A 23,466-nucleotide genomic window follows, 5' to 3' on the forward strand; every position below is an offset into this window, starting at 1 on the left:
AACTACTAGCTGTTCCACAGGAGAAAGATGAGGCTTTCTGCTCCCATAAAGATTTACAGCCTCGGAAACCCTGTACAGGGTCGCTATGAGTCGGAACCTACTTCACGGCACATAACCACCACCACCGCTAACAACCACATCTTTAAAATGTTTATTTGATGTAGTCCAAGGTGTTAAGTTTATTTAAATTTTTTTCTTTGCTTTTTTTTAAACCCATATTATTATCATGTTTTAATCTAATTAAATGTTTTTGCTTATTAATCAATCTTGTTTCCCTAATACTATGTATTACTTGTAGGAAATAGCGCAGCTATCTTTCAGATTTTTCACCTAAGTAAATTGTGTAAGTCTAGCTCTTATTTATTTTCAGTTATATCATCATGAGTTGGAATAGACGTAATGGAAAGCAAGAACAATAAGAATTCATATATTATGCCCATTTATGAAACTTATTCCTAAATTATGGGAACAGTGTATGTAGATGAAAATATGTAGATATTTTAATATTTTAAGCAAAAATAATATATCAGTCTTAAGTATGTTAAATTATGTGGAAAACAATTTTATTTGAGGTGTATGAATTTCTTCATTTAGTGTGGAAAATAGAGACATAAACTTAAAACGTTTTTCATTTTAAATTATTTTTACTGGAATTTCTCTTTTTTTGAAGGAATATACATGTTGATGCAGAAAGATGAGACTTTCTGCTCCTATGAAGATTTATAGCCCCAGAAACCCAATATAGGGTTGTTATGAGTCGGAAACAACGCCAACATATTTAACAACTACAACAACAACATCATGCTGAAAGTCCTTGTCTACTGATAAATAAAAACTGATATTTTTTCAGACTAAAGATTTTGACCAAATTTCAAGACACAGTCATACTCATTGCTATTAATTATATCAAGAATGAATGTTGTTGTTCTTGTTGTTATGTGCCGTGGAGTCAGTTCCGACAGAAAGCCTCATCTTTCTCCCGAGGAACAGCTGGTAGTTTTGAACTACTAACCACGAGATTAGCAGCCCGATTCGTAACCACTACGCTACCAGAGCTCCTTGCAGTAAATTAGATTTCAGAGTATAGAGTACTTGAATCTCTACTGAAATGTGTATAAACACTTTATTGTTTCATGTTTTTTACTGAAAACACTTTTCTGCATTTCAATAGCCATGTATTTCTTGTTGTTGTTAGGTGCCTTCAGGTCATTTCTGAGTTATAGAGACCCTGTATAGGGTTTCCAAGGAGCAAATGATGAGCTTGAACTGCCAATCTTGTAGTTCAAACTGACCTTGCAGTCTAGTGTTCATCCTACAGTATCACATCAGGACTCCTTAAACGGATTCCCAATGGCAACTTCCTTGTTGTTAAATGAAATTGAATTGAGTCACTTCTGACTCACAGTGACCCTGTATAGGGTTTCCAATGAGTACCTGGTAGATTTGAACTTCTGGCCTTTTGGTTCATAGTCCAGTGCTTATCCTACAGAGCCATACCAGGAGTTTGCATGTATTTCTTAGACATAGTAATTGGTGCCTCTGTATGTTTGTTTGGCATTTGAATGCCATAACTTTCATATCATCCTGAGAAACTAGATGCATTTTTAATACTCAGTGAGGTGCCAACCATATTATCTTTAATAGAAAATCAGTGGAGCTAAGACTGTGGCTCAGTATAATTTAGTTTTCCACCTAAACCATAAGGTAATTGAAGTCAGAGACTATGTGGCATACTTAGACGATTGCACATTGATGCTTTCGAGAGTTTTATCTTCAATTTTATATTCAAACTCATTACTGTAAATAGAAAATCAAGCAAAAAAAATTTTAAACAATTTTAAAAACACCCTAGACAAATTGTTCATTATTAGCAGTTCAAAACTACCAGATGTTCCATGGGAGAAATATTAGACTTTCTGCTCCTATGAAGATTTACAGCCTCGGAAATCCTGTACAGGGTTGCAATGAGTCAGAACTGACTCCATGGCAAATAACCACCGCCACCACCATCTTTAAAAAAAAACCACACAAAACTTTTTATTATATATTATGAGTTGAGTGAAGGTTTACAGAGAAGATCATCAGTTTTACATTCAACAAACCATACACTTTGTTTGATTTTAATGGTTGCAGTCCCTTCCCTGTAACAGTTACTGAACTTGCTCCCTGTAATTCCTATTCCCATTCCAACCTCCTTCCCAACCCTTCTCAAATTTTTCTTTAGGTGAATGTTGCACTTTTGATCTTGAATAGTTGACCATTCCATGGTGAGCATACCTTACCAGTGTTGTTGTTCCCCCCTATATATCTATCTACTGCTTGGCTAAACATTGGGCCAACAGGGTGAGTTCTTTACCATACTTGAAACGTGGTTGAGGGCTTTAGTCTTGGGTTACTCCAGTTTCTTTCTAACCACTAAGCCGGGTCCTCTTTTTTCTTTTTTTTTTAAATAATTTAGAGTTTTGTTCCACATTTTCTACCACTTTGTCTAGGACCTTTTAATGTGGTCCCTATCAGAGTAGTTGATAGTGGGAACTAAGCACCATCTAGTTCTTCTCATCTCAGAGCCATGATGACTGATTTGTCTATTGGACTAGTTGATTTCAAGCATCTTCAGTTTTCATCATTCTTCTTTCTTCAGCACATGGTGAGACCAATAATTGCACTTTAGATGGCTGCTCAAGAACTTTAAAGATCCCAGATGTTTTTCAGCAAAGCAGGATGTAGAAAATTGTCTTGTTGGCTGTGTTATTTCATTATTATCTTAATATATTAGATAGGTAGCTCAAGGGAAGATCATACAAAAATGGTAATAATAATAATAATGTGACAGTTATTACAAGAATTTTATATATCCTAACCTTACATAGGGTTTCCAAGGAATGGCTAGTGGTTTTGAACCACCAACCTTGTGGTTCAAACTGACCTTGTGATCCAGTGCTTTATCCCATAGCACCACATCAGGACTCTAATTAATTGAACCTTTAAACCAATGTCACCTACACCCATTTTAAAGCTTAGGAAGCTAACTAATAGAAAGGTTAAATACTTTTCTCAATGTTATGTAGCTTGTAAGTGGCAAAGCCTAGGAAGTCATATTCCAGAGCTTCTGCTCCAAACCACTATTTCATCTCTGCTGATCAAAACAAACAAAACAGCAGTAACAAAATACAAGTTCTGATTCTTAGAAATTTTAGTATAATCAGTTCTATCCAATGCTCACTATTTATTCAAAATCCACTCTGTATAAGCTATTTCTAGTAAAAGTTAGCCACTGGTCTAAATGCAAGAAAATACTCTTAAATGATACCAATTACCATCCATAAAGAAAATATCCAGAATATATAGAAATTACTTTTAATAACCTTGTCAAAATAATAAAAACCATAATGCATTGAGAATATACTGTGTTCCAGACAGTAGTATAAGTATTGAATGTTGTTGTTGTTAAGTGCCTTCAAGTTGGTTCCGACCCATAGCGACCCTATACAGGGTTTCCGAGGGTGTAAATCCTTACAGGAGTAGAAAGCCTCATCTTTCTCCCACGGAGCAGCTGGTAATTTCGAACCACTGACCTTAAGGTTCGCAGCCTGATTCGTAACCACTACGCTATTGAATAGGCAGTAGATAATTTAGTCCTAGCCATCACACTATAGGGTTCTTTACAAATGGAGATATTTAGGACCAGACTGACAGAATTGCTTGCCCAGCTATCTGAAACAAATGTTCAATTTGCACAGTTGCAATGGTGTCTTATGAAAATGTATAATGTGTCAAGTCAGAAGGAAAGGCTTTACAAAGACAAGAGTTATTAGAGAAGGAGGACTTTCCATGGTGGAACAAGTTTCAGTGTAATACAGTTTTGTGTACACAAACTGAAAACCAACCAAACCTGTTGTCATCTAATCCATTCTGACTCAGAGTGATTTAGAGGACAGAGTAAACTGTCCCTTAGTTTCCAAAGCTGTAAATCCTTATAGAAGCAGACAGCCACAATTTTCTCCCAAAGGGCAGGTGATATGTTTGAACTGCCAACCGTTTGGTTAGCAGCTGATTGCTTGACCACTGTGTCATCTAGAGTCTGAAAGCCAACTAACAAGTTAAAAATCAACCACAGACTACAATAAATAAAGAAGAATAAACAGTTGTACACTTTCCATTATTCTAGAACAGGAAAATGCTCTCTAAAAATTAAGTGTCAATAAAATGGAGACAAAATTAAACTTTTTTTTTCTAAGAATAGATACAATTAACCTGTGAAGATTACTCATATTGGATGTTAATGAAGCAGATAGCTTAGTGAAATTGAGAACATATCTGATTCACTATAATGGGATTTTCAGTTAGTTCAGACCACAATTTATATTAGCCATCCTTGGCATGTGCTGATTAGCAGAACTAGTCACAAATAATTTTTTAATAAAAACTTTTTTTACGGAGACAGAAAGCCATTATCAAATTATACAATAAAAGTAAAATGTTTATTGTGTCTCACCTATGAAAGAATGCCAACTTGATTTCTCAGTATTGTGTGAAAACAGTATTGTGTCTAATGTGCTACGTTATTGTTTTGTCCAGTAAGTCCCAGGACACAAGCATTCTCTGACACAGGAGGAGGAAAGACATAACATTCCCTAGGTTTCAAAGAAGAGATGTTCACAGCAATTTTTCATGTAGTGAAAAATAGAACTACTCTTCTGGTGCCATGGGAAATTTGGAGGGTAGCTTAGAAAATGGCAAATGAGAACAGGGTAATCCTGAGATTCACTATAGGAGACTGTACATCTAAATTTTAAGGGTCTTCACATTTGTGATTCATATGGCTTGGATTTTTATCCCAATGAAACCACTTCTGGTGTGATAATAGATTGTAAACAGATAACCTCATGTAAAAGTATTTGTGGTTCTTTTGAAAATAAACCAATTAAATTAAGTGAACACCTAGGAGTCTATTTTTTTTAAATATATAATATTCCCTGATTTATCACTGCCTTTATCTTACAGAAGCCTGTAAGAGAATTCTTTATAAAATAAGGCTGAAATATACTAATGTGTTTCAATGATTCTTTGAGAATCTCTGTTCATGCCCTTCCATGATAAAAGCCTGTTTGGGCTTTCAAATGTGGCTTTCTGTTGAATATGTTCATCTCTTTGCAATAGGGCATTCATATTATTTTTCATTACTCATATTTCATTTTTCTTCTGAACAGATGATTGTACTGTTGTTTTGTTTTGTTTGTGTGTGTGTGTGTTTGCACTTGTAACATCTTTCTCATTCTTTTCTTTCATCATTTCTATTTTCTTAGCTCCTGAAGATCATTATCTAAATTAAATCAGTTAATACAGCCATCAATACTGATGAATTTTTCAAAACTTACATAGCCTAGAGTCATTCATATGAAGAAAGAAAACTCTTCATTCACATAAAACCACATTCAAAATGAAATGAAAAAAAATTGAACAATATAATTTTTAAAATCAAATACGTAGAGTTCGTGGATCTGCATTAATCCGTTTTTGAATTTAGCAAACATTTAAAAAATAGATGTAAGTAGTGAAAAAGAGCATTACTTTCTTTTTGGTTTTGTGATATTTTTGCAGATCTGGATAATGTAGAAGGCATTGCTGTAGACTGGATTGGAAATAACCTTTACTGGACAAATGATGGCCATCGGAAAACCATTAATGTGGCCAGGCTGGAAAAGGCCTCTCAAGGTCGGAAGACTCTTTTAGAAGGAGAAATGTCACATCCCAGAGGAATTGTAGTAGATCCAGTCAATGGGTATGTAATATTTGACCAGCTATATATAAACACTATATTAAATAAATGTGGTTTTTTTACACATTTTTTAATAGCAAGTTTTGTTTAAATTAATATGAACAGTCTGATTTTGAAAAACTATTCATGTAACAATTTTCTCTCCCAGAGAAGGTTCTAAATAGATTTCATCAATTCAATATAACATCATCAAATGGATATCTTACATGTACTTTGCTACACTCATGCAAAAATATGTAATTGAATAGGATACATCTGAATCCTTATAAACTGAAATGACCACATAGCAGTTCTAGTATTGCTTTTCTTGAGAGTAACTCCGAATACAGTCAGAGTGCGACTTCAGGTTGGTGTGTGAGCTCACTGTATATGTTCTTTGCTGTTGTTGTTAAGTGCTGTTGGGTCCGTTCCAACCCACAGTGACCCTGTATAGGGTTTCTGAGGAGCAGCTGGTAAATTTGAACCACTGACCTTGTGATTCAAACCAACCTTGTCATTGAGCACTTATCTTACCACACCACACCAGGATTCCTATATGTCTTTGTTGTTAAGTACTGTCGAGTCGATTCTGACCCAAAGCGACCCTGTATAGGGTTCCCAAGGAGCAGCTGGTGAGCCTGAGCCATTGACCTTGCAGTTCAAATGACTTTGCAGTCTGACACATTAGCTCACAGCGCCACACCCGATCTCAATATAATGATAAAGTCACTTTACTATGGATTTTATATGTGGATTATGTAACTATCTGTTCTATTACTGGACCTTTAAAACAAGCCACCTAAATGGACTTTATACCAAGGCAATTTTTGTTTGAAGAGAAGTTATTTATTCCATATTGTTCAAATCTGCTTCAGGCAAAAGATTTAAAGTGTGTCCAAAAACACTATCTTTCTTTTTAGTTTTCTATTAGATAACTAATGGTCTTTGTGGCAATGAGGTGGGTGGTCATAGAATCATATGATTTAGAAGGAAACATTTGTTGTTGCTGGTAAGTTCTGTTAAGTTGGTTCTGACTCATAATGACGCTGTATGGGTTTCCTAGGAGCAGCTGGTGAACTTGAACTGTCAACTTTGTAGTTCAAACAGAATTTGCAGTCCAGCACATTAACCTACAGTACCACACCAGGAAAGAAGCATAGAGGTCGTTAATCCCATCTGTCTCATCAAATTGAGGAATCTCCTTCAACACCTACCTAATAGAAAGGCATCCAACTTCTTTTTGAAGCATATGTCAGACACATAGTTCATTCTACCTAGAGGCAATTCTGATTGATGCGAGCACTTTTATTTTCTTTAAGTCAATATCTATATCCCTGAAATATCTTTCTACACACTAAGCCTGTATTTGCCTTTAGAACTACAAAGAATAACTCTCATTCCTTTTACACCAGGCATATCTTCATGTAGAATATTTCTATTATATAGAACTCCTGCTGTGGCACTGTAGGATAAGAACTGAATTGCAAACCACAAGATTAGTAGTTCAAACTCCTCTGAAACTCTGATCCTCGGAAATACTACACAAAGTTGCTATGAGTTGGAGCTGACTTCATGACAATTAAAAACATTATACTCCAACTTGAAAACAAAATGTACATATGTATGCTTGTGTTCCCCCCTTACATAAATATTTTTACTAACAATATTTAATAACCAGAACTTTACATTAAGTATATGTGGTAACCTAAAGAGAAATAATATCAAACATCATAAAGGATATCATCCAAAAGGTAGGAGAAGGGGAGGGTTTCACAATTTTTAAGTACTAAATGAGCACGGACAGCTCTATATACCTCCATAAGATAAGCACTGGATTGTGAACCACAGGTTGACAGTTCAAACTTTCACATTGCTCCTCAGGAGAAACATGAGGTTTTATTCACCAACAAATATTTAAAGCTTTGGAAACCCAATACAGGGTTGCTATAAATTGGAACCAATGTGATGGCAAATACCACTAACAACAAAAATGAGTACATAATATAATTTCAACAGAATACAGTGATGGAGGAAAGCAAAATGTCTGACAAGATGGAGAGTAACGGGTAGAAACTTGTTTAAATAGGTTTCCTGGGAAGGCCTCTCTTAGAGCTAACATGGAGACTTTTTGATTCTATAAGAAGGTGCTGTGGGTTTGGAAGAGATGCCAGTCATACTTAGAAGTAGATTCTTTGTTGAGGTAAAAAAAACAAAACAAAACAAAAAAAAAAAAAACAGAAAATAAAAAGTACATGTGTTCATTATAATCTAGTAAATAAACACAAGTAATCCTGTGTTTACCTTGCTTATTATTGGTTAATCTGACACTGGTGGTACTGTATTTTAGCCAGCAAAAGGAAAGTGTCTGGAGATGCCATGAAAAGGAAAAGACTATCCTTCTGGAAATGACAAGAACTTTGTATATTTGTCTTTGATTACAAGGTTAGAAAGTTGAAGTAACCTGACCAGACTTAAGTTTAAAGAAATCTTGCTGAGAAGCATGGATTAGAAGGCCATACAAGTAGAAATTAAGCCTTGTCAATTTAATTGTCCAAATAGTTGTATGAAATTGCTACATTGTGAAAACCACAACAAAAAAGAATTTAGTCCAGAAACTGCTTAATCAAAATAGCATAATGTACCCTTAAGCAACCTATTTTCTGGGGAAAAACCAAAACTAATTTATTTGCATCGTTTTTCTACTTTGTTCTCTACTTGTAATTGATCACAGAAAAAGAGTATCACCTCTTCCTATACAAGCACACCTAACAAAACCCATTCATTTCAGAAATACGCTTTGTCATAAACTTCATGGCCAATATTACAGAGTCAACAAAGGTTTTTATTCATTTATTTACTCAAATATATTATTTGGAACTATCATATAAAAATCAGTAACTCATTCATTGTACTCAAGAATTTATAATTTAGTATACATACACACAATTAATTATAAAATAAAGTGAAATGAAAGGCATGTTTTTATGAGCTTCACTAAAGTGTTTTATTTAGGATTGAGGCTTAAAGAATCAGTAAGTTTTCCAAATGAGTAGAGATGGCTTGGGAAGGTAGTCACAAACTTAGTCTGTCTCTTCTGAATGAGCAGTAGTTTTCAGAGACAGGGAAATTCACAGAAAGTTTAAGTGTCATGAGTTCATTATAGCTAAAGCAGAGGGCCTGTGAAAGAGCATAGTAGAAAATGAAATTAGAAATATGCTGGAATATACACTGTAGTGATAAGAAGTTTGGATTTGTTTAGTTTACAAATGAGAAATTGAGAGACTGAGGATAAAAGTCACATTTTTCAACTCATGAGTAAGGAAGACAACTGGAGGCTATATGACAGCTTTAAGAGAAATAAAAGTGATTTGAAGATGGAATACCCATTAGGAATTCCTTTGAAAAGGGATGAAAGCCAAACTATAGCACTTTTAAGGAGACTGAGACAGGAGACAATAAAAAAAATAGTATTGGCAGGCTTTGTCAATTGTTGAAATAGAGATAAACTGAAGGAGAAGGACAGTATGATAGCTCTGTGCTTCAACTGATAAGCAGACAGGTACTTACTCCTTTCCAATAATTCCAAAATTAAGGATTTATATCAGTAACTTAAAAAATATATAGCTCCAGTTCCATATTTTCAAAATATCTGTCTATAAAAAATATGTCCAAAACTGAGTACATATTTCCCTTTAGATAATGTCATTCTTTATCTGTTTCTAAATTAATGGTATCACATCTTTTTATTTATCAGCTAGATCTTAGGTCAACAATTAAATGTAGCTTTTTTTTTTTTTTCAATGTAGAAACAATTTTACTTCTATGATAGAGAAGCTTTTAGGGGTTGGATAGTTCTAGGACTATAGACAATATAATGCAATTCAATTTGGGAACATAGATACTATTAAATCTAACCTGGTATTCCACATACACATATGAATAAGAATAATCTCTGTATTAACTATTTTTAATTGGTATCTTAAGGCATCCAACACCACTATGTACAATATAAGATCTAAATACCAAAAATATTTTAAGAGAACTAAAAAGTCTAGTGAGAAACAGACAAAAGAACTTCTTTTGGCACAAGGACAGGGGAGAGGAGAGAAACGTCATCAGACTTGTACTTGAGCAGTCCTTGGAAATAGAGGTAAAATTTTTATTGCCATATTAACAGAAGGACAGCTTAACCTAATTCTCATGTGAACATCTAAAATCCCACTTAGAAAAAGATTTATATTCATTCCTGTGTATTTTATAGGTTGTATTTTTTACTTTGTATGTTTTAAAATCATAATCACTTGGTATTGATGTAGTAGAACATTTAAACAGACATTGAAATGAGTAGATGAAGATTGCATATCCAACAGCTGTCAGATTAGCATCCTCTTGCTTAGAAAAAAAATCTTTCTTTTATATTTTGTTTGAATAAAAACAGTATTAACTAATAACACAGATTACAAATGTTTCTATTTGCAAAGAGCAAAACAATCTGAAATAGATTTGGAATATTTAGATTTAGTCCTCACGTGCATGCACGCATATGTGTTTGAGTTAGTTCTGACTCATTGCGACCCAGTTAACAGTTTCTGAGAAGAGGCTGGTGGGTTTGAACTTCTGACCTTGTGGTTCAAACCAACCTTGCAGTCCAGTGCTTCTCCTACAATGCCACACCAAGATTCTATAAGCTTATGTGTATATGTTTGTGTGGTTGGGAATGAATGTCACAGAAAAGGAACATATTATGTAATTAAAAAGAAAAGATACAGGAAAGAAATCTGTAGCTTATCCATTTGTAACAGCAAAAATAATAAAATTGCATCAATAAACTACTTTAAAAGGTTTTAGTAAAAATATTGATAGATATGAGAGAAAGTTGCATGTGTTATTTTTACATAGTTTACAGACCTAGCTGAAGTCAAGTACTTATACCTAGTTAGTATAGCTTTAAGACAAATGAACTCTTTCTTGTTTCTAATTTTTTTCCATAATGAAAACTCTTGAAGGACATGTAGGAAACAAGAAAGACATTTTGCTGAGTTTGTTTTATTTCTAGGGTTACAATCTATTTTGAGTTAATAATATTCAGCTGTCTCCATATTCTTCCAGTTCAGTAAAGTTGCCTTTGAGTTAATTCAGACTACTGGAGATGTCATGTGTTCAAAGTTGAACTGTGTCCACGAGGTTTTCAGTGGTTGATTTTTCTTAGTAGATCTTTCTTCTGAGGTGCCTGTTGGTGCACTTGAAACTTGATCCTTTTACTTTGCAACCCATCTCATACTATAGGCACCACCCATGGCCTCTCAATATTCTTCACTAGGTCTGAAAGTCATACCAAAATAATTGCAATCTTTTAAAATAATTAAAGAAGAGATTGAAGTAATAGATAGTGTGTTATATTCTCACATGTTCCAAATCTGTCAGTTTATATCAGACTAAGATTTTTAATCATGAATATAGTTGTTTCCCAGATTACTTCAGAAAATCTTAGAGGAGCCACAAAATTTTGGGAGGTGGCGATCAAATGAGGGCATTTCTGGAGTCAGTTAACCCCTTTTAAAAAAGTTTTAAGTCTTTATAAAGTTGTATGTGGTGTGAGTAAATTAAAATCTACATTTTTAACAATTCATAAGACCTGAAAACAACCTATGCAGAGGATTTTAATCGTTATGGTGTAGTGCTGTGAGTTAATGCACTGAACTGCAAGGTTGGTGGTTCGAGCCACCAGCTACTTCTTGTAAACCCTACACAGGGTCATCATGAGTAGGATCAGACTCGACAGCACTTAACAATAGCAGCGACAATGCAACAATTGGAACTTTAAATTAAGACCTCCTCTTCCACTATCATAGCTTACATAAAACCTTTTTTTCCCCCCCTAAGTACATGTTTTTATTTTCGATAGAAATAAGAGCTCAAATTCTCAAGGTCAGTAAACCTGCTGTTATTAAACCGATGTGCAGCTAAATCATCTTCTGTGGGTTTTGGAGTAATAATAAGCAGCAATAAGGCATAGATAATTTGCATCCAAAAGATAAATTAGACCTAGCCAAACAAACCCAGTATGACTACGATGCCCTTTAGAACAAGGTAATCCAACTGTATGTCTAAAAAAATAATAATTCATCTGAAACTAAACAGGGTCTGGAGTAGATCAGTAACTGTGCTGTGAGTTATCTTGTCAGTCAATCTGCATTTTAATTACATAATTGATTATATGCTTTGTAAAGTGAACAGCATTTAAAGACAGTTAGCAGTGCCTCAAAAATCATTTACCAGACTTGGTTTAGTACTAAAAAAAAAGAAAGGTTTGACATTTACAGCTTGCAGCAATAAGTGTAATGGTGGTGGTGGTCGTTTTCATGTAATGTGGATTGTTTTCATTGAACAGAATTTCACTTTCCTTATTACCCACCACTTCCCCCTTTCATTGGCACATCAGCATTTAGATAAGAGAGCAAATCAAAACATCATTAGATTTTATGGAGATGCCAAACCAGAGGCAAATGTCTTTCTGTGAGGTGATGGATTCAAATCACATGTCCGTGTCCTTGTTTAATTCCTTAGTTGGATGTATTGGACAGACTGGGAGGAAGATGAAATAGATGACAGCGTGGGAAGGATCGAAAAGGCCTGGATGGATGGCTTCAATCGGCAGATTTTCGTGACTTCAAAGATGCTGTGGCCAAACGGTTTAACTCTGGACTTTCACACCAACACATTATACTGGTGTGATGCCTATTATGATCATATTGAAAAAGTGTTTTTGAATGGCACTCACAGGAAGGTAAAAGACAAATGCTGCTTTTTTTAACCCACAGACTTCTTCTTTCACAGAGCCTTGTTGTGTTGTGTTAAAAATACTTTCAAGTTTATTTTTACCCCTCTGAGGTGGCTGCCAATAGTCTCTGTGGGATGGTGAAAGGAGACTGAGCATTAAGGAGTGCAGCTGGTACTTGCCTCCAGGAGACCAGGATGGGTTCACTGTGGTATGCCAGGATTTGTGAGATTTTTAAAAGAAGCTCCCAGGATATCAGAGCTGTTTTAAAATGCAGTTTTCTACATTATTGAAAAGTTTAGTATGACCAAGCAATTCAATTCAATTCAAATATCTGTAAAATGTGCAGCTGAAATGTAACGTTTATGAGAAAATAATCACAATGCATTTATTTGAAACTTCATGATATTGAAATTATAGTGCATAATAGTAATGAACTGAACTTCAAGTCTATTGGTATGAAAAGATAATAGCTTTGTTTTTAAATCTTTTTTTTTTTTTGATTAATCATTTCAAAATGATTGTGGAATTCTTGGACAAAATTGAGGATAGTGTGGTTGACTGTGAGGCAAAGGCATAGTTTCCAAAACATCATCTCTATGACCTAGCTTATAATTAACTTAACATACATAGTACCATGAACTGGCTGCATCTGTTATTTAAGCTATTGAAAATTGGAATATTGAAAAATATAAGCATGTTTCCTTTATTCTTGCTTCTTACTGAATAATTGGCTAAGCCTGCTAATTATGGTTTCATTTTGCTTGAACCCACTGTTAACTTCAAGGAAGCAGCAGTCAAGAAATGCAATGGTGTATTTATATCCAGTTTTATGTTTTTGTTGTTATTGTTTAAAAAGGAGCAATCGTAATAAATATTCAAGTCCTATTTCACATTGAGTATTATAAATCTGGTGCACAAACCCTCTTTAAAGTGTTCAAGAGCAAAGATGTCAGTTTGAGGACTAAAGTGCACCTGACCCAAGCCATTGTATTTTCAATACCCTCATGCATGTGAAAGATGGACAAAGAATAAGGAAGACCGTAGAAGAACGGATGCATTTGAGTTATGGTACTGGAGAAGAATATTAATGATACCAGAAGAACAAACAAATCTGTGTTGGAACAAGTACAACCAGAATACTCCTTAGAAGCCAAGGTGACCAGACTTTGTTTCTTATACTTCAGACATATTATGAGGAAGGACCAGTCCCCAGATAGGACATCACGCTTGCTGCACTGGGGGATCAGTGAAAAAGAGAGTGACCCCAACAAGATAGACTGGCACCAAAGGAGCAGTCATGTGCTCAAGGATAGCAGCAATGTGAGAATGGTGCCAGACTGGGTGGTGTTTCTGTATCTTGTACATAAGGTCATGGGTCAGAACTGACTCAATAGCACCTAATAACTAATTATGAATGCTGTTTGGAAAATAAATCAGACACTAATCAGTTGTCTATTTCAACCTTCATGGATTCTAACAGTACTTTAAATATTTTCCCTCAAATAAGTAAGATCAGGTGGCATTTAATCTAAAGTTAATACTGAACCAATGCTGAAAATATATTTATTATTAATTTGAAGATATTGGTATGTACATGTATTCATAACATTTTGATGACCAGCATATTACACTGTACATGCAGGTGAGACTATACATAGAAAAAAAACCTCTCAATTATTCAATATATTATAACTAGATCTGAATAACTCAGATGAAAGAGGCAAAATTTGAATTCCTAACCTTAAATAAGGAGCACAGTAGCTCCATAGGATAAGCACTGGAGGGTGAACCACAAGGTTGATAGGCACACTTGAGGACAAAGATCAGGCTTTATGCAGCATAATTATCCTACAGAGCCACACCAGGACTCCTGGGTGACCTTGCTGATATTTAAAATACTAGAGGCATAGCTTCCAGTATCACAACAATATACAAGCCACCACAGTATGAGAAACTGACAGATGAGTGTTAAGTATATATAAAAATATTTTTACTATATATTTTTGCTCCCACAAAGATTTGAAGCCTCACAAACTCTGTACAGGGTTGCTATGAGTTGGAATTGACTTGATGGCACTTAGCAACACCAACGACCTTAAATAACATGGATAAATTCCCTTACTTCTCTAATGCAAAATGAAGTGAATATAAAATTGTTTTTTATATTGTATATAAGATTTTACAAGAAGTGTAAATAGCGAGAGGTAACACAACACAAAACATCATTGTGTTAGTCCTTATTCTCTTTTACGATACTCCATGTGAAATAGGACTCAAATATTTATTATGGTTGCTCCTTTTAAACAACAATAACAAAAACATAAAACGATATAAATAAATAAATTATTTATTTAATTTTAAATAAATTGATATATTATGATAATAATTGTTGTTGTTAAGTGCTGTCGAGTCGAATCTGACCCATAGCGACCCTGTATAGGGTTCCAAAGAGCAGCTGGTGAGCTTGAACCACCGACCTTGCAGTTCAAATGACTTTGCAGTCTGACCCATTATCCCACAGTGCCACACCATTAAGATAATAAAAATTAAAATTAACCCATGCAGTTTTTCACATATACTATTACTGTTGTTGTTGTTATTGCTAGGTGCCATCGAGTTGGTACTGACCCATATGCACAGCAGAACGAAACACTACCAGATCCTGGGCCAACCTCACTACTGTTGCCACGCTTGAGTCCATCGAAGCTGCCACTTGGCCAATCCATCTTGTTGGGGGGGTCTTCCTCTTTGTCTTTGACCCTCCACCTTACCAAACATGATATCCTTCTCCAGCAACTGGTCCCTCCTGACAATATGTCCGAAATATAAGAGGCGAAATTTGACTATCTTGGCATCTCAGGAGCATTCTGATTGCACTTCTTCCAAAACAGATCTATTGGTTCTTTTGACAGCCCATGGCACTTTCAATATTCTCCTCCAACACCATAACTCAAAAGCATCAATTCTTCTATGGTCTTCCTTATTCACTGTCCAGCTTTCGCATGCATATGTGGTTGTTGTTGTTAGGTGATATTAATTTGGTTCTGACTCATAGCTACCCTATAAACAACAGGATACACTGCCTGATCCTGTGGCATCCTCACAAGTGTTGCTGTGTTTGAGTTTATTGTTGCTGCTACTGTGTTAGTCCATCTTGTTAGGGGTTTTCCTCTTTTCTGCTGATCATTTTTCCAAGGATGATATTCGTCTTTAGGGACTCATCCCTCCTGATAATATGTCCTTGGCTTCTAAAGAGCATTCTGACTGTACTTCTTCCAAGACAAATTTGTTTGTCTTTCTGAAAGTCAAGGATACTTTGAATATTCTTCACCAAAACCATAATTCAAATGTATAAATTCTTCTACAATCTTCCTTATTCATTGCCCAACTTTCACATTTGTACGAAGTGATTGAAAATACAATGACTTGGTCCAGTCACACCTTAACCTTCAAACTGACATCTTTGCTCTTGAACATTTTAAAGTGATCTTGTACAGCAGAATTATCCTACAGAGCCACACCAGGACTCCTGGGTGACCTTGCTGATGTTTAAAATTCTGGAAGCTTAGCTTTAAGCATCACAGCAGTATGCATGCCACCACAATATGAGAAATTGACAGATGAGCGTTCAGTATATATAAAAATATTTATACTATATATTACTAATAAATGTTTCCATATTTAAATCTTTTCCTTCCTCTTTGTTATTTCCTAGATTTCTTTAAATGTCACTGATTACATTGAATTTGGAAGATTATTTTTAGCCCAGTGTCATTAGACCATGTAACATTCCTTGGCGATTGCATGAGCAACATTGTAATTTACACAGAAACAGTAATTACTCAGATCAGGATATGCATGGTCTTGGAATATCATAAAGAAAAAACAAAACAAAGGGGAGAATTTAGGTAGATGAAATATAAATGATCCCTTTTAAATAGTGTATCCTAAAAATAGAAAAATATGCTCAGATTTCATAATTCATTTCAATCATTTTCATTTTTTTTAAATGTCAAATCAATTGGAAGAAATTATAAGTTGAGATATGAGTTATATCATTGTCTACTATACTTATTAGAAGTGTAATTTTCTTTAAGTAGCTGTGTTTTTGAAGGCCGGTTTTGATATCTCACAATGCGTTTATATTTTTAGGTTGTTTACAGTGGGAAAGAGTTGAACCATCCTTTTGGACTGTCGCACCATGGCAATTATGTGTTCTGGACTGATTATATGAATGGTTCCATTTTTCAATTAGATTTGGTCACGAGTGAGGTGACACTGCTGAGACGGGAAAGACCACCTTTGTTTGGGCTTCAGATTTATGATCCACGAAAGCAACAAGGTATACAGAGCCATACAAAATTGCTCCTGAACTTCACACATAATAATATTGCACAGCAGTTACAAAACAGTTTTCATTATGACAGTGTTGTTGAAGTTTTGTGCTAAAAAGTATCTAATTCACTGCAAAGTCAATCAAATATTATGATTTATTGTTCTAAATAGCCTGAGCGAATGATCTGGGAATACTGTTTGAGTGAAGTTACGTAAAGTAAAACTATGAACTTAGTGTTTTTAAAGAAAAAGTACTATAAGAAGAGTAAAAAAGTTCTCTAGTAGGAAAAGAAGGTTATGAAAAAACGTGTGATGCAAGAAGAGGTTATTTAAATTAGTATTTCAATACGTTATTCTGAGTACTTTTATATGTATATAAATATAAATATTGTGACATATTATTTTGTTTTCATATCATCTAAAATAACAAAATGTTTCTTAAATATACAACTTGCTTCAGAACCATGCAATGGTTTTACTTTATATAACTAACTGCCTTCTTAAGTAAAAAATGACATGAAAATGAAAGTTTTAGAGAAAAGTTTGAACTTCACTCAAACACAATTCCCAGAGGATTCACTTAGCCTATTTAGAACAGTAAATCATCAATTTTTATGAAAGTGAAATAATATATCACAACATTCATATTTTATGAAAATAATATACTATTTTTATATGACTATCTGCATGAGTTATTAATATTTCTTTGTCCTTCCACAAATAATATGACTCCTAGCTTAAGTACTAGTAGTCCCTGATTTATGTCAGACTTCCATTCTGATGACTTCATTGTACATTTCTGAAGCAAGTTGAATGTCTCATATTTTTGTTGGTCATTTTCATTATTGTTAAATGCTGTCAAATTGGTTCAAACTCATAACAACGCTATACAGGGTTTCCAAAGAGTGGAAGGATGGGTTTGAATGCCTGACTTTGAAGTTAGCAGTTCAGTGCTTAACCTACAGTGCAATACCAGAATTCCCTTTCATTATTAGTATCTTTATATCTGATTTTTCTTTTTCTTTTTCTTTTGGATTTGGAAACATTGCATATAAACTTACAGATATATTTTAACATTGTATTCAATACATATTACAAATGATAAATTTTACAAAAAGCAAAAACAGAAAGTTGTATAAATACAATTTGTTGTAACTCAAGTACATCGTACGTCAGTGACAACCTGTTTTCAACAAAGAAAACAGAACGGTTAAATTATGTACTAGATTTTCTAAGTAGTTACTAGCACTGTTTTTTAAAATATATATATCCTCATAACAATTTAATGACTATAAATGTCAATCAATTAATTTTTGGTTAAATAAATTATATTCTGATTTTTTCTATACATACGTTACCAGTAGGGAATTGTCTAGCAAAAAAAATTTCAGTGAACTCAGATATATTCAAACAAGCTCTCTCTTATAAGAGCTTCTCTCCCTCCACCCCCATTCTATATAAAAATTGATTCACTGACGTACAAATGCAGTTTTATAAGATATTGTCAGGAAATAGCAATGAAAGATCAAGCTATCTTTTAAAGGAATAAATAATTGAATTATTTGGGATGATGTAGCTGTGTTTTTGACAAGAAATGAAGAATAGAGAGAATTATTTATATAGACCTTACTAAGATTTGCTGTAATATCCATGTGGACCCATGCCCACTGTAGTCATTGTTGTTTGTCTTCAGTGAACAGGAGCAAAACTGAACATGAACAACCTTCCCTATCTTCTGTAAGATCTTTGTTTAAGTATTCCTGTTTCTTCTGACTTCACAATCAAATGTTCCCTGTAGTGTAAATGTTACTAAATAGTCACACTATAAATTTTCAACCATTTTAGAAATTGTTTCTCTTGAATATCATTGTTGATATAATTCTAACTGAAGTCCATGGCATGTTCAGAATCTTCTTCTTTAAACTTCTAGTTGCATTAAAAAATTGACCGGTTAACATGTGTGGTAAAAATATCCTTTATTGTTAACTCAATTTGTTTTTAATTTCTTCTCCTTCTAAGCATGCGATGTATGGTAAAAAAAAAAAAAAAATAAGAAGAACTATTAAAAATGTTTTAATTACAATATTCCTGTAAAGATTTAGTAGCTGGTTTTTAAGTGTGCAAGTGTAAGGATCTTGCTTAACATAGTCACGACACATAATTTAGAATAGTTCTTTCACCCTTACGATTTCTTAATCAGAGGCATTTTTTTTAAGTGCCTTAAATATAAGTATTTAAAATAAATACTCAAAGGACTAATGTGCCACATTCATATACAGTAAAATGCATGTCTCTGAAAGAGACCAAAGAATAATCTATGTGGGGTCACTGTGCATAGGTACCTGGCTGTATACCAGTTAGCAACAACATTGCTCTTTAATGCCTTTTTTCTTTCAAACATAAGCTTTGTATGAACTGTCTGGTATTTTGGAAGGTGAGGAAGGACGCAGAGTCCACTTGTAATATAATTGTATGATGTCATTCCTTAGATGGACAATGGTTTTCAAAGGTACTTACTTTTTCCTACTTTGTTTTAATTAAAGCTGTTGGTGGAGTAGCAAACTGGAAACTTAGCCTTGATTATGTTTTGTCTTGCTGAGGGAATGTGTTTGGTCAAATTGATTCGTTTTCATTAACTTAGATGAAAATAACCAATTGACTTGGGTTTTCTACTCAGTCTTCTTGTAGCTAAAGATTGAGTAATACTTAACAGGATCTTTTGAACAGATAATACAATATGGGAAGAATGTCTGGTCAAGACCTTTTTATATTCAATCAATGGACATTGAAATTGGATAAACTACTCAGGATCTTAATGATTTAGAATCCCTTAGGTTAATGCATTATACTGCAAAGTCCGTTTGAACTGCAAGTTAGCGGTTCAAGCTCACCAGGTGCTCCTTGGAAACCCTATACAGAGTTGCTATGGGTTGTAACTGACTTGACAGCACTTAACAACAACACTACATTGATTGAATTAACTAGTCTATGAAATAAAATGTGTTCAGATGTTCAAATGCTGATATTTTACCTTACCATATTATGTTTTTTCTCACGATGGTACTACTGCTTTCATCGTTTGGATTGCTGTTGCTGTTGTTAAGTGCTGCCGAGTCTGCTCTGACTCACAGACAGCATTGTACTTCAAGATAGATCTTAAAATGTTCTAGCTGGCAATGAATGTGATGCCATTCCTCTTTAATTTGTTCTCCCCAGCAGAGTAAACATGTGATTGTCTGACTCAAAATGGCCAAAACTAGTTCATTTCAGCTCACTGAAGCCTAAGATATCAATGTTTATGCGTTCCATTTCATTTTGACAATTTTCACTTTTCCTAGATTCATGCTTCATATATTACATATTCCAATTATTAATGGAGGTTTTCAGCTGTTTATCCTCATTTTGAGTTGGGCCCCCTCTACAAAAGAAGGTCCCAAAAGTTTTTATCCATTTATGTCATCATGGTCAACTCTATTTAAGGAGGCAGCTCTTCCACATTCGTATTTTTAGTGCCCTCTGACCTGAGGAACTCATCTCCTGGCACTGTATTTGATAGTGTCACACTACTACTCACAAGATTTTCAGTGAGTAAAAATTCAGAAGTAGTCTGTCTCTTCTTCTCTCTGTTCTGTCTTAGTCTGGAAGCTCTGCTGAAACTTATCCACCAAAAGTGGTAATTAAATAACTTCTAGCATCATAGCAACATACAAGCCACCATTGTATAACAAATTGACAGGTGAATGGTGGAAATTACACTGTATAACAAACTGACAGGTGAATGGTGGAAATTACATTGTATAACAAACTGACAGGTGAATGGTGGAAATTACTTTTTGTTGTTGTTGTTATGTGCCGTCGAGTCAATTCTGACCCATAGCGACCCTGTATAGGGTTTCCAAGGAGCAGCTGGTGAACTTGGACCACTGACCTTGCAGTTTAAACAGCTTTGCAGTCTGGCACATTAACCCAAAATGCCACACCAGGACTCCTGGAAATTGCACTTAGAGTAATGCAAATTAAGTGTGTTTCTCAAAATAATGAAAAGAAGTGATTTAAACATTTCCAAATACTGCTTCTATCTAAAGTGCTGGCACACAATGATAATCTATGGTATAAGTTAAATATTTATTGTCCATTGCAAACTTTTCAAATTTTGCTTGTTGTTTTCAGTTTTTCCACTCTATGATGTAAGAAATCTAATCTCTGAGGCCCTGAGTATAATAACATAATCTATCACTGTATTTGTATTCTTGGCACTTGCACTTTAACTGCCAATACGAGTATAATCATTTAATATTTTATTGTATTTCTACAATTAATTCAAAGCCCTTTTTTGTTTGTTTGTATTGTGAATTGAGTGAAAGTTTCCAGGGAAGATCATCAGTTTTACATTTAATAAATCATATACTTTGTTTCATTACAATGATTATAATCTCCTCCGTGTACCATCAGTTAAGAATATTTCTCTGTATGCATTTTAGCTCTTTTCTTTTCTTTTTTTTTTTTTTTAACAATCGGGCATATATAATAATTTGAACCACCAAAAATCCCTTTATTTTTAATATTTAAGCAAGATTTTCTAGTAATGTATTGATACATCATGAAATACAACACAGTAGTATAAATTGGCCCTGGCATGTGTGCTGTCCATTGGATTGTTTGTTAATTTCAGTGTGGAGTTTTATATACATGGTCTTTATGTGGTGCTGAGGATGAGCACTGAACTGCTAATCTCAAGGTAAGGGATTCAAACCCACCAGCTGCTCCTCTGAAATCCTGATTAAGTGCCATCAAGTCATAGTGACCCTTTATAGGGTTTTAGATGCTATAAATGTTTGTTGGAGCAGAAAGTTTGATCTGTCTTCTGCCATCTGGTCTGTTCCTACTCATAGAGACCCTGTATAGGGTTTCCTAGGAGAAACTAGTTGGTTTGAACCACCAACCTTTGGTTCTCTGTCCATTGTTTATCTTATAAAGCCATATCAGGAATCTTGTTAAGTGTCATCATGTCAATGTTGACCCATAGTGACCCTGTTTCCAAAGAGTGGCTGGTGAGTTTATACTGCTAATCTTGTTCAAACCAACTTTGCAGTTCAGCGAATGAATCCACAATTCCACACCAGAACTCTGGTCAGGAATATATATATATATATACATGCATGTTGTTGATAAGTGCTGTCAAGTCAATTCTGACCCATAGCAACCCCATATAGGGTTTCAAAAGAGCAGCCGGTGAATTTGAACCACCGACCTTGCAGTTCAAATGACTTTGCAGTCTGACACATTAGCCCACAGCACCAGACCAGGACTCCATACATGTATATATAATAGCATATATATATATATATATAGTCCTAAACAATCTATCTATCTATCTATAGATAGATAGATAGATAGATAGATAGATAGATAGATTGTTTAGGACTATATATATAGTGAGCTCTGGTAGCGTAGTGGTTACGAATCAGGCTGCGAGCCACAAGGTCAGCAGTTTGAAACTACCAGCCACTCCACGGGAGAAAGATGAGGCTTTCTACTCCTGTAAAGATTTACATCCTCGGAAACCCTTTACAGGGTCGCTATGGGTCGGAACCGACTCAATGGCACTTAACAACAACAACAACAACAACAACAAAAAATATATATATATATATAGAGAGAGAGAGAGACCTAAACAATACATATATATATTCCTAAACAATACAAAAATACATATATATTATGTTTAGTGACATCAAACCTGTTCTGACTCATAGCAACCCTGTATATGGTTTCCAAAGAATGTCTGGTGAGTTTGAACCACCGACCTTGTGATTCAAACTAACCTTGCTTTATTCCACAGCACCACACCATAGCAGTTCCTACTCATAGACACCTTGATATGGTGTTTCTGAGGCTGTAAATACTTGTGGGGGCAGAAAGCCTCATCTTTCTCACACAGAGAGGCTTTTGGGCTTGAACTGTGGGCACTGTGGTTTGCAGTCCAGTGTTTATACTCTAGAGCCACTGTGCACCCATATATATATCCCAATCGTGCCCTGGTGTGGTGCTATGGGCTAATGTGTTAGATTACAAAGTTGTTTGAACTGCAAGGTTGGTGGTTCAAGCTCACCAGTTGCTCCTTAGAATGGGTCAGAATTGACACCACGGCACTTAACAACAACATATAGCCCACTACATATAGACACATAGGACTCCTGGTGTGATGCTGTTGGATCAGCACTGGACTGCGAACCAAAAGATCAGCAGTATAAATCCACCAGCTCCTCCTCAGAAGCCCTATACAGGATAGCTATGAGTCAGAGCTGACTTGATGACACTTAGCAAATACAACATATATCATATATGTGTGTGTATGTATATATATATATGTTTTGGCACTGTATGACTCATAGTATATGTATACATATTGGACTATGTGTATATATATGTATATGTATATGTATATATATATATATATATATTTGTTGTTGTTGTCAGGTGCCATCGCGTCGGAACCGACTCATAGAGACCCAATGCACAGCAGAACGAAACAATGTCTGATCCTGGGCCAACCTCACTACCGCTGCCACACTTGAGTCCATCAATGATG

The 23,466-nt window shown here is 34.8% G+C and overlaps 1 protein-coding gene across 1 annotated transcript in view; it reads left to right on the forward strand.

Moving 5' to 3' along the window:
* LRP1B (low density lipoprotein receptor-related protein 1B) overlaps positions 1-23,466 on the forward strand; it is a 2,342,762-nt gene that overhangs the window by 1,106,089 nt on the left and 1,213,207 nt on the right. Inside the window, exons 12-14 of the mRNA XM_006834597.1 lie at positions 5,602-5,782; positions 12,326-12,545; positions 16,692-16,881. Of these exons, the coding sequence (XP_006834660.1) occupies positions 5,602-5,782; positions 12,326-12,545; positions 16,692-16,881 (591 nt within the window). The remainder of the gene's footprint in view (positions 1-5,601; positions 5,783-12,325; positions 12,546-16,691; positions 16,882-23,466) is intronic.

The sequence above is a fragment of the Chrysochloris asiatica genome, unplaced genomic scaffold (assembly GCF_000296735.1).
Source record: "Chrysochloris asiatica unplaced genomic scaffold, ChrAsi1.0 scaffold00012, whole genome shotgun sequence".
Classification (NCBI taxonomy): domain Eukaryota; kingdom Metazoa; phylum Chordata; class Mammalia; order Afrosoricida; family Chrysochloridae; genus Chrysochloris; species Chrysochloris asiatica.